The sequence below is a fragment of the Manis javanica genome, chromosome 1, assembly GCF_040802235.1.
Source record: "Manis javanica isolate MJ-LG chromosome 1, MJ_LKY, whole genome shotgun sequence".
NCBI classification, from domain to species: domain Eukaryota; kingdom Metazoa; phylum Chordata; class Mammalia; order Pholidota; family Manidae; genus Manis; species Manis javanica.
In genome coordinates, this window is record NC_133156.1 from 86323167 (window position 1) to 86336524 (window position 13358).

The 13358-nt window shown below is 32.1% G+C and overlaps 1 protein-coding gene across 7 annotated transcripts in view; it reads right to left on the bottom strand.

The window, feature by feature from the left end:
- XRCC4 (X-ray repair cross complementing 4) overlaps positions 1-13358 on the bottom strand; it is a 234087-nt gene that overhangs the window by 51108 nt on the left and 169621 nt on the right. Inside the window, exon 7 of one of the 7 annotated variants that reach the window (XM_073234442.1) lies at positions 7967-8023. The exons of the other annotated variants lie outside the window; for them this stretch is intronic. Coding sequence (XP_073090543.1) covers positions 7996-8023 — 28 coding nt within the window. The 3' untranslated portion in view covers positions 7967-7995. The remainder of the gene's footprint in view (positions 1-7966; positions 8024-13358) is intronic. 7 annotated transcript variants of the gene reach the window in all.

The following is a 13358-nucleotide window of genomic DNA, read 5'->3' on the forward strand; positions in this document are numbered from 1 at the left end:
AGCTTCTGGGCACTAGAGCTTCTAGGCATTCAGTAGATGGATAAAGAAGATGTGGTACATATACACAATGGAATACTATTCAGCAATAAGAAAGAAACAAACCTACCATTTACAACATGGATGGAGCTAGAGGGTATTATGCTCAGTGAAATAAGCCAGGCGGAGAAAGACAAGTACCAAATGATTTCACTCATCTGTGGAGTATAACAACAAAGCAAAAACTGAAGGAACAAAACAGCAGCAGAATCACAGAACCCTAGAAGGGACTAGTGATTACCAAATGGAAAGGAGTTCAGCAGGGTGGGCAGGAAAGGAGGGATAAGGGTATTAAGGGGTATTATGATTAGCACACATAACATGGAGGTGGGCAAGGGGAAGGCAGTATAGCACAGAGAAGACAAGCAGTGATTCTATAGCATCTAACTATGCTGATGGACAGCAATTGTTATGGGGTATGTGATGGGGACTTGATAATAGGGGGGATTGTAGTAGCCACAATATTGCTCTTGTGAAACCTGAGCATAATATTATATATTAATGATATCTTAATAAAAAAAATCATTTTGTATACTCTAAACAAATTACAATTCTGTTTGTCAATTATACCTCAGAAAAGCTGTAAAATGAACAAACAAGAAAACCTGAAACCATGTAAAGTGGCTGGAGAACATTAGTGCTTTTAGTGGGCAGAGGCAGCAACATATATTTTTCAGGGATAACACCTTCCTTCATACCAGGCCTCAAAGAATTCCCACAAGTGACTTTCCAAGAAAAGTGAGTATCATGTCATAAATAATTATTTCACTGATAGGAAATAAGGCTCATGAGTGAGAACAACAGATATAAGAACAGAAATTGCTTGTGAAGATATAAAATATAACTGACAGCAATACAATTTGATGCTTACTTACTACTCTTAATAAAAGATACTCTTAGAAAAATTAACTGGAAATAAAAGAAATAAAAGATACTCTTAAGAATGATAGCTGGAAACTGTGAAGAATGACAAAGCAAATTTTTAAAAACCACATATAATTTCTAGAAATAAAAAATAATAATACTTGAAATTTAAAATTCAATGGCTAGGCTTAACAGAGATTAGTCTCTCCTACCTGAAGAGAGAATTAGTAAATTGAAGATAGGCTAGAAGGATTTATGCAGAATTCAGTATAGGAAGTCAAAGAAATAGGAAAAAAGGTTAAGAAACATGGAAAACAGAGATGGTCTAACCTAAGTAGAACTTGACCTCTAGAAGGAAGGGACAGAGAAAATGGAACAGAAGAGACATTTGATGAAATTATGACTGAGAAATTTTCAGAGCTGATGAAAGTGACCAATTGTTGTCCTTAAAATCACAAATCACAAGCAAAATAATCAAAAAGAAGTCAACAACTGGATATAATAAACTTCAAGCTACCAAAGACAAAGAGGCAATCTTAAAAACAGCAAGTGAGAAAAAGCAGATTAGCTCCTAAAGAGGGATTATGAGAGTGTGAGCAAGCTCTCAACTTCCCATGAAATTAAATCTTTAGCATTTTGGAAGAAAACAAGTGCCAATCCCAAATTCTAGTGCCAAAAGAATTTTTTTCAAGGACAAAAGTTAAAAAAAGATATATCAACTCACTAAAAATCTGCCTCTAGAAAGTTTGCCTCTAACAGAGCTTCATTGAAAGAAATTCTAAAGAATGTATTTCAGAAAAATGGAAAATAATCCCAGATGACAGATCTCAAATGCAAGAAGGGAAAAAAGAACAACGTAAGTTATAAATTTGTAGATAAATTTAAATGAACACTGGCTATGTATACAAAACAGTAAGAATATCTATTTTTTTAAAAAAGACAATTAAACTATCCCCTATTACATAAAAAAAGATATAAATTGGTGGGGTATTTGGAATTAAGGAATTTAAAAGAATTAAAGTTTTCTAAAACATTGTGTCTGACAGGAGCAAAGGGGTACTTGATTGACTTTATACTTTCATAAGTTAAGAAAGCTTGCTGGAAATTTAGAGTAGCCATTAAAAGAAGAGAAACAGTGCATTTCCTCCAAAATAGTGAAAAACAAAACTAGAAAGACAAAAACTATCAGATGGGATTAAAAAATATCTAGCCAAATGCAGTATACCAGAGAGATTTCCAGAATATAAGGATACATAAAGGTAACAAGGATGGAAAAACATGTACACCACGTAAATTCTAACCAAAAGAAGTCACATGTGGTTATATTAGTATTTCTTACTGCAATAGAAACATTACTAGAAATGAGAGCCATTTTATACTAATAAAATTTTCCATTCTTCAAGAAGCTAAAACTAGTTTATCTAATAATATAGGCTTTAGATTCTATGGATATAGAAGGTTTTACTAATAACACTAACAAATCTGACCTACTGAACATATACAGAACACTTCACTCAACAACTGCAGACACAATTTTTCCAGCACAAAAAGAACATTTATATATATATAATGCCATTAAAACAATTTTCAACAAACTTTGAAGGACTGAATTCATACAAGATGACATGTAAATGTTATCACTTTATTAGCTTGATGACCTTGCTGAACTTAGCCTTTCTGAGCTTCAGTTTCCTAATTTCAATAGTCATATAGGTCTGTTGTACATGGAGAGATACAAAGAATTGATGCAGTGAAGGGTACTACATGCAATGAGAAAAAGCTTGGATTTTAAACTAAGGAATTTAAATAAGGAATGACATGATTAGATATGTCTTAGAAGATAATTTTGCCAGTAAAGTGGAGAATGGCTTAGAGAAAGGGAAAACTGGAAGCAGGGAGATAGTATTAAGAAGAATTTATAATGAATCAGATGGAAATAATGAGGGCTTGAAGAATATGTGAAAGGACAGATCTTTACAGATATTCATGTTGCTACTTAACAATTTCAGTCCAAATGAGAACTAACAGAAACTAGGCCTACTCAATATACAGCTATCACTTTAAAATTCACTGGTGACTAACTAAGGGTGCTAAAGCACCTAATCTTTTCCTTCCTTAAAAACAGACAATTTGAGAGCCAGTCTTTAAGGAAAATGTCTCTATGACCTATAAGAGTAAGAAATTGAGCTACTGTACCTTTTAGCTGCATATATCTTTTTCTTTCTCTTTTTTTAGTAAATATTTTTAAAGTACTCTATGATCTCACACTTTAATATTGTCTAAACTTCAATAGTTTTCACTGTTAGGCAATTCTTACTCACAGGTAATCCCTAAAAACAAAATACTATTTCTGTTACCTGCTGTTAACAAATACTTAAAAATGCCTACATATTGGTATATTCACTAAATAATCTTAGAAAACTCAAGAGAAAATGTTCCTAAGCATAGATTTTTGAAGAATTTCAGTTCATAAATGTAAATGAGGCATATACTAAAAAAAATGTTTTCTTTATTATTTTCATTTATATGATATTTGGGTAACATAAAATGTCTATATAATTTAAATTTGAATAAGTGAAGTTGAAATTAATCTGCACAATACTTCTACGTAGCACAAGCATTCTATATAGAACAGGTTCCTCCATAAGTTAGTTTTGTTTTTGTTTTTTATCATGGACTCAAAACCCATAACTGGTATGAAGCATTATTTAAATTTATAGCGAGTAACACCTGTCTAGTGTAAAGTATAATAATAAGAACAGGTGTTACAGAGAAAGCCATGGTGGAATAACTTTGCCAAAAGAGTTCTTATTTCTCATAGCACCAATTTAATTTTTATTTGCATGTCTTATACAAGAGTAATTAATTATATTAAGGTGAAAACAAATGAAGTTCATTCAAAGTGTAAGGGTGTTCTGAAATGAATTGAAGGGTCAGGACAAGATGAATAAAATAGGCAAAGGGAAAACGTGATTCCAAGGGATTTAACACATTTTCTTTGTCAATCATTTTGGAAATCTTCCAAACAGTACATCAAATAAAGTCAAACTCAAGAGAAATGTGTAATTTCTATAATATGCACTTTGGTATAAAACAATACTAAATATCACTGGTGCTACTAGCTGGAAAAGAGAGCAGAGGAGGAAACAGAGATCAAGGTCGTCTTTATTTGCTACTTCTCTCTTATCTCGCACTGGAAAGCATTAAATTCTGTCTTGAATATGACAACACGTCATCCCTTTCATCTCTCATCTGGATTACAACAGCCTCTAACTGGTCTTCCAGAACTCCACTCTTACCTACTTTAAAGCAATCTACCACAGACCAGAAAATGTGGTCTTCTCACAGTGTAAATCAGTAAGAAAATTCAGTTCAAAATCCCATAAAAGTTTCCCAAGCACAGAGAATAACATCCAAACAAAGTCCCTTATTTTGGCTTCCAGATCCTGCATGATCTGGCTTTGCCTACCCCTCTGAGCTACACTCCCACACACCACCCACGTGTGTGCAGGCTGGTGTGTTTGTGTTACTTCCTGTGTATGCTACTACCTAACCATGCCAAGTTTCTTCCCACCTTGCTGCCTTTGCATATGCTGGTCTTCCTTCATGGATTATCTCTCTGCTCCTAGTTTCTGTTTCCGTGCAGCTCAACTCCTTAAACTGCCTGGAATGCTGCCTGATCACCTATCTCAACTCCCCGTTTGTTACCCTCTTAGCATATATCACAGCACGCAATTATTTTTTATATTTGTCAGCTTTTTATAAAGTTACTCACCTAACATATAAGTTGCATAATGACAGAGAGGTGTGCATCTTTTCTGATGTCATCTTTTTACGTAAACTTTTTATGAAAGAAATGTGAGTTAGATTATTTTACATGAACTTTTTTTTGTACTTTGAAAAATCAGGACAGTGTTTTAGAAAATGTGACCCATAGTAATGCATGATGTTTAATGAAAGAGTGATTCTATGATTAAACAATTCTTCGTAAGTGCTACATACTATATGCTCTGTTTGAGAGTCCTTGACTACATTAGAATATTGAAAGCTTTGTGGTAAAGAAATTCTTTTTCTTTTACACAATCCATTGATTCCTGTATTTGTAGATTCTGCAAATCCTTCTTCATTTTCTTACTTATAAGGTCCTGAGGTACTAGAGGTGCATCATAAGCAACTTTGAGAAATGATGCTACAGAGTTCCAGGGAAGAACTACTTACCTACTTAAGTGGATTTATCATAGCACCAAATGGTGTTCTCCCAAAACCTGTTTTATGAAAATGTCTTAAAAAGTTCTAAAAATATCTTTAAAATATCTAATATGTTCTAAAAAATGTCTAAAAGTATTGCAAAAGATGTCAGTGGTACAAGAAAAGCATTATCACTAAAGCTAAGGAAATTTACATGAAGTAGTAAAATGACATGAATAATTTATGCCTACCTAGAAATAAGGCCTAGTCCCAGATTTTATATTTTGTATAAATTGTTTTTCATGCATGTCTTTTAACCATAACTATGCTAGTTTTATTGTTATTTATTTTACATTTTGCTTCTAATCTAATAAGGCAATCTGAAGTCTTAATTCCTACAAAGTATCTCATTAGAATTTGTTGGTAATAAGTCTCTACCCATGGTTTTTAGAGGACACACATATCCTTTGAAGTAATTTAACTATTACTTGGATGACCATAGCAACTGGAACATATTTAGCCAGCTCATCAGAAATTTCACTGAGAGTCATGAATATCTAGAGTATATAACTTTTTATAGTGTGATATAGTAAAGATAAATTTCCATTGGTAAAGCAACTTTTATAGCTCCATCTTTGAACCATTTTATAACTTTACATTTTTGGTTCAAAAAACAAAAAATTTAAACCCTGACATCCAACAATACTGAATTATTTGTTTTTTGTTGCCCTATCTTCTGATTATATGTCTTTAGCACAAAATACCATTTGGGCAGAAAAAAGTCTCTAAATTCCTCCTGTGCAGGTAGAACCTAATGAAGATACGCAAGCTATTGGTTAGAGCAAAAGTGTGTCTGTTCGTCTACCAACAGATGCTATAAAGTTAGTTATGGTCTTTTTTCTTTTTGTCATATTTTATTCTCTAGTTCACTGTTTAAAGTACTGTTAATACTTTTTTATGGTGAAAAGAGAGATGAAAGTTCAATATCTTTGAACATTTTGGGAAAGAGATTTGAAAAGTTAGAGTTAGATATTAATGGCATTAATCTGTTAAAATTTTAAAAAATGAAGCCAACTTTAAAATGCTTACATTTTGGTTGCTTTTATAATGTTAATTTAAAAGAATGTCTTGCAACCTACTTTGTTAAGTTAGGAGAATTACTCCAGTACTTACATATTCTTGTATATATTAAAATTTTTCTTAGGTAATTTGATGTAAAACACACTCATTCATGCATTTATTCATTCAACAAATATCTCATGCATACCTACCACTCCATGTGTAAGAATCTTACTAAGTGCCATGGAATACAGGAGATTACAAACAGAATAGAAGTGAGGCATATATATATATAAACCAGGCAAGATGGGTAAAACATCAGGATGTGCTTAACAAGCCAACAAGCTCAAAAAGGAAAGAGAGATTCTTTTTAAATTTCCAGGTAAGCCTGAGAGAAGTGGAGGAGAAGAATTTTCAAGCATAAAAAAACAGTTTAGGGAAAAAAAAGGGAAGGGATGAGATATATTTACAATATCTCAGTGGGTCTAATGTGAGAAAGTACAGACAGGTAAAGCATAGGGTAGTATTAGGAGATAAGGCTGAAGAGGTTTGGTCATGGAAAAAGACATCGATTTCTTAGGGAAGGGATGGAAGAAGTTGTGATGATACATAAGAGGAATATGACTGGTGACAAATAAAGAGTGAATAATGTCTTCTAGTGAGGCCTTGATTAGGGACATAGTCTCTGGTGTGGAGTCCTGGGAATGGAACCACGGAAAGAACAGCTTAGTCAGCTGACAAATATGGAGTTCTGTATCCTCATTTACATTTTAAATTATAATTGTTAAATAAAAATACATTGAGCAATAAAGAGTCTTATAACAAAATCTCACTGTTATTTCTATCATTTCTGACAACTGGAACCAATTTTACCTAGATTACTAAATATTGAATTAAAAAGATCATCTTGTCTTGTCATTAAGCCTATAATAAAATAAGGACTTGAGTTCCTCTTTCCTTGTCAACTAAGAGAAATCCAAAACATATTTTTATCATCTAGTCCAGAAAATAAAAAGACCCAAAGTTGATTAAATTGTGAATTTATGAAAAAAAATTGGTTAATATGCTATTGCTCAAATAACATATTTTTGTCATCTAGTCCAGAAAATAAAAAGACACACAGTTGATTAAATTGTGAATTTATGAAAAGAAAATTGGTTAATAAGTTATTGTTCAAATAATTAAACTAAAAAAGAAAGAAATTTTAAAAAAAGGCTGCCTATATATTCATTTTACCATTGGGATGTTAACTAGCCTGTAAGAATGCAAGTAAAGTTATTTCATTAATTTTGGAAATAGGGTACTATTCAAAATGTCATTTATATGAAACAAAATAATGTCATTTCATTACTATAAGGCAAACAGTCATTTCATTACTATAAGGCAAACAGTGGGAAAATGAAATGTATACTTGAAGATTTTGAGCTTAAGTTTATAGGTAATGAATACCAAGAAACACTAAATTCTTTAGCAGAAAAGTGTTCAGTCAATCTCAATTATTATGGGAAATATTTACTATAAGTAGTAATAACTGTAATAGAGACTGTTCTCGGCAAGTGTTTTCCAAAATTCCATGAGGCACTCCATAAAAGGAGTTCTAAATTCAAATGACTTTGGGAATGTTGGTTCAGTGAAGCTAACATGCAATGTGTACTCAGAATCTCAGGGAAGGGCGATAGGTTGGACATTTCCTAAAAGCCTATGACTAGGGAACCTATTATATGCCAGACACTTTCTGCCATTTCAAAGAACTCTGAGATGCTGCTCTATGAGAAATCAAAGAATTATTTTTTCTGTACAAACTGCTAGTTTTGCTTACCTTTCTGTATACTTATTCATAGGATGTCATTAAGTCCTGCATCTTGCTTTACACCCCCTATACATGAAAAAACACACACACTTATAACACATATAGTGTATTTATATAAATATAATACTTTATATATGTTTTATCTATCTATCTATCTATCTATCTATCTATCTATCTATCTATCTATCTATCTATCTATCTACCTATCAATCAATAAAAATTTACCCCTCCTGGACAGTGCCCCAGGATCCAGTTGTTTTCTCCTTTCATCTCTCTCAAATCAAGTCTTAACACCTACTGCCCCAAGATCGGCTGTCAGAGGAAAACACCTTTTAAATTAAGAAGACTCAGTAGATAAAGTTGTTAAGTGATCAAGTATACTTTAAATTTTAAAATAATAGGTCTGGCTGTCTTAATCTAAAGAAATAAGCCATAAACAATTCTGTGATACAAAAGTCTGAGAGAAGATTTTCTATTCTGCTGACGCCACTACTCTGCATAAACATCTATCCTTCTGGCTTACATGTGAGTCCGCCAATATGTTTTTATCCAAGGAAAGCACTGCTATTATACTTAAGGAAAAGTATTTCATTTTTCATTATTATTCTCCTACCCATTCCAACACAAAATAAAGAAAAAATAGAGAAAGAACGCTCAGGCAATTTTTATAGGAAAATGTTGAATCTTTAAAAAGAAATTCAATAAATTTCATAATTGCATTATCTTGGTATAGCCTATGACATAGAATTATACATATATGAATTGAAACTACTGTTACTAATTACCTAGTCGAATATTCTCATTTATGGATGAATTTTAAAAGGGAGGAGGGGTGATAAAAAGAACCCAAAATCATATATTAACTTGTGGTATAACCAGGGCTTAGAACCCAGGTTTTAAATTCACTGTCTTTTAGGCTTTCCTTCTCACCAGAGTGTCTCTCAATTTTTTTGTTTTTCGTTTTGTTTTTGAAATCTTCACATATTTCAGAACAAAGAGATACCCAAATACATTTTGTGGTTAATAAACTTAAACATTTAGAAAGATGAAAAGCTACCAGCAATGTTTATTTTATTTTTTACATGAATTTATTCATATTCACCTGCTGATTTTGAAGTCTTGAAAACACTTGCATAACCTACCTACCTAAACTGAATAAACACAAAAATACAACAAAGTAATGATTTTGTGAGTGTAGTATATTTTCCCTTAAAAAATAACACTATTATTATCATGTCTAAGGAAGAATGTACATCTTTACTGCCAATATTTATGAGGGGTGGTAATTTGTAACATTTTACAAATTTCTGAATAGTGAACACAGACAAAAGGATAAAATTTCAATTAATTTAGATTAGATAAATGGAAGTTGTGGAAAGTTTAGACTTCTTTGTACCAATTTAGAAATTCTCTGAGCTAATTACTATATGATTTCTTAAATAAGAAATCACAGATAATGAACACTTTCCCTTTATACAAATAATAAAGTGAAACAGATTCTTTCTAATTATTTTCCAGCCCCAAACTGCTAGCTTGAGCCTTAACAATATGCTCTATAAAGTGTCCAAATAATGAAGACTTATTTTTAGCATAGCATCTTTGTAATCACACAACAAAAACACAGTACTTGGAATGCAGTAATCATATAATAAACACTTACAAAATGAATAAATAGAGATAGATATTTAAGTTCTGATGTGTTTATGTAGAATAAAAGTATCCACTCTATATAGTGATTCCCTATACTGTGGAAATCAAAGGTAGTATAAATGAGGACTATATGTGATGGGCTCATCAATTGAATGGGCACAGCCAAGGAAAAAAAATCAGTGAGCTTGAAAATAGGTTAATAGAAACTACTTAAACTGAAATACAAATCATTAAGAGAATGAAAACCAGAACAGAATATTCAAGAATTATGGGACAATTTCAACAGGTTTTTTTAAACATGTATGTAATGGGTTAGCAGACAGAGAAAGAAGAGGAAACAACAGAAGAAATATTTGAAGTTATAACATCTGAGAATTTCCCAAAATTAATGACAGATATCAAGTCACATATCCAGGAAGGTCAGAGAACTCCAAGTCAAATAAACACCAGAAAAAACAAACAAAAAACATACATCCAGGCATGTCATATTCAAATTGCAAAAAACTGAAGCCAAAGTGAAAGAAATAAGGGATGGTAAAATGTCTTACTTACAGAAGAACAAAGCAAGAATTACAGCAGACTTCTCATCAGAAAATATGCAAGTGAAAAACGTGGAGTCAAAGATTTAATCTGTTTAAAGAAAGAAATCCACCAATGTACAATTTTATATCCAGCAAAACTGTCCTTCAAAATTGAAGGAGAAAAAATGACTTCTTCAGACAAAAAATATACAATAGACAATAAGACATAATAACCCTAATCATGTGTACAAAGGTGAAATAGGCAAATCTATTATTAGAGTGGACACTTCAATGCCCTTCTTTGAGTAATTGATAGATCAAGCAGGAAGAAAATCAGTAAGGAAACAGTGGCCCTGGATGGCACTATTCAGTCTCTTTGAGTTACCTAACACAGAAACTTCCATCTAACAAAAGCAGGAGACACATTCTTCACACATTCAGACAACATATTGGGCCATGAAACAGATGTTAACATCTTTAAAAGAATAGAAATTACACAAAGTATGGTCTTAAACCACAGTGGAAATAAACTAAAAATTACTAATAGGAATTCTGTTGCTGGAAAACCCCAAAATATTTGGATATTAAACAACATACTTCTAAACAACACACTTCTAGAACATATAGGCCAAAGAGGAAATCTCAAGAGAAATTTAAAAATATTTTGAAGTAAATGAAAATGAAAATATAACTTATCAAAATTTGTGGGATACAGTGAAAGCAATAATTAGAGGGAAATTTATAGCCTTGAATGCATATGCCTGAAAAGAAGAAATCCCTAAAATCAATAACCTAACTTTCCCTTCAGGAAAAGCAGAGAAAGAAGAGCAATTTAAATTAAAGGAAGCAGAAAACAAACAAACAAACAAACAAACAAACAAACAAATAAATAAATAAATACTAGAGCAGAAGTAAATGGAATTGAAAACAAGATAATAGAGAAAAACAAAAAGAAAAGCTGTTTTTTGAAAAGATGAATAAAATTTATTACATTATACAATGTTATATAGGAGTATCTTATAAACATTCTATGTAACACTGCATTTATTCATTCGCTTAAAATATGCTCAAATAAGAAAAATAAACACTTTGGGGAGAGACTGATTAGGAATCCAGTCTTTGGAATATTTTATGAATGAAGATGTATCATAAGGATTTTATGAGTAGATTTCTAGACACCTGTGTGCCTTCCATTCTGAATTGTTTTTAATGTGACAAAGAAAACTGCATTATAAAATCTTATTGTAAATTGTAAGGCTGAAATAATCAAATATGAACATTAATAAAATTTAACTCAGCTTTATTTTTCAGCCCTTCAGATAAACAATTGTGGAAAAAGGCCTAGAGAGTTGGGCTATCAACCCTTATTGACCTAGGATCTTGGGTTATAGATTGTTAGCAAACACATATTTCCTTGTCAGGTGGATAAGCTTCAGCCAAAGATATGCACCGAAGATTTTTCTTTTTCTCTCATATTGTTCCTGAAACCTTATGAATGGGCAGAACACCAAGTCTACTGACATCTTTTCAATATGTACCTTTTCAAGATGCCTTTCTTTTATACCTCTTACCTAAGAGTATTTTGACTAGAACTGTGAAAAGGTAGGGTAAAAGAGGACAGAAGAATGGGGGTGAAGAAGAGTCATCAAAAATCTACATGTTACTCCCTAGCAGTATGCCTAAAAACCATAAATATGCAACACATACCAATGAAATTTTAATCCTGCATAAGCCAGCCTAGAACACATGGTCAAGTACTGTCAGCTCTACATCTTTCGTATCATTTGTATTTGTCCCCCAATTTTCATCTAGTCTTTGCTACATTAGGTGCTCATCTTCAGTTATCTGCATTATAGCAATGACCCTGTAGAGTACACCTTTCTCAACAATCCTTCTCATCTCAATCTTCTCATGTACTTTATGTTTCCAGCTTGTGATTGTTAGTTATATGTGTCAACTGATTAGACTAGGGTACACAGTTATTTAATCAGTTATTTAATCTAGGTGTTGCTATGAAGCTATTCTGTAGATGTGGTTAACATTTGCAATCAGCTGATTTATAGTAAATGAGATTACCCTTGATAACATCAGGGACCTTATCCAATCAGTTTAAGGTCTTAGAGCAAAAACTGAGGTTTCCCAGAAGAGAAGAAATTCTTCCTCAAGACTGCAGCATTGAGTATCCAGCCTGCCTGCCTGCCACATGTATTTCAGACTTACCATTCCCTACAATTATATTAACTAATTTCTTAAAATGAATCATGTACATACATACATATAGATATATGCATTAAGTATACATATATGTGTATGTGTGCACATGCACACATGTACATGCATGCACACACATACACACATACACACCTCCTTTATAGGTTCTGTTTTTCTGAAGATGGACACATAGCTTATATTCTTTTCTGCCTTGGGCTTCCTAGTGACACTGATACAATGCTTAGGTCTTTGGAGTTCAGGACCAAGGAGATGGCTCATGTTGTCAGAATAATGATGTAAAATAATCTTTTATTCTCATCTGATCTAAACAGCAATGGGAAAATACATTTTCACATTATCAAAGTTCCAAACAATGAATTCTGTACTTAATTCCATTTTCATTACCAATTAAGAAATTTTTAAGGAAGTCTTTTTATAAGGGTATATACATTACACATTAGTATACATTTCCAATCTGGCTAAGCATGCAAAACAAACTTTCACCAAAACCTTACAATGTTTAATTATCTATATCGATATATTTTTATAGAATGTCAAGTGTGTTAAGTTGCTATGCTACAAAACTACAAATTAGAAATAGTTATTTTCAGTACAAATTACATTAACAGTAAAGAGAAACTTTTATTACATAAAATGGGACATGTACTATGCTCTGTGTTCTACATGGGTTATCTCATTCAACACTTAAACAAGATGAAACAATTAACCAAAACATGATCAGTTAAGACTTCTCAGTAGGTCTTTTAACAGAGGAGGAAAATGAAGTTCAGTGAAATGAAGTAATTTGCCTAAGGTCAGAATAGCTAGAAGGTAACAGAACTCATGATTCTAACGCCTACATTCTTTACTGTTATTTAACCAAATATGATTTGAACTTAATAAAATTCATTCCACTTTTCTAAATTAGTGACTATGCTTGGACACTTTCAGTTATTGAAGAACAGCAGCCAGTTGTAAACAATTTTTCTGAACCATTTCTAGGAAGGAACAGTTAATCA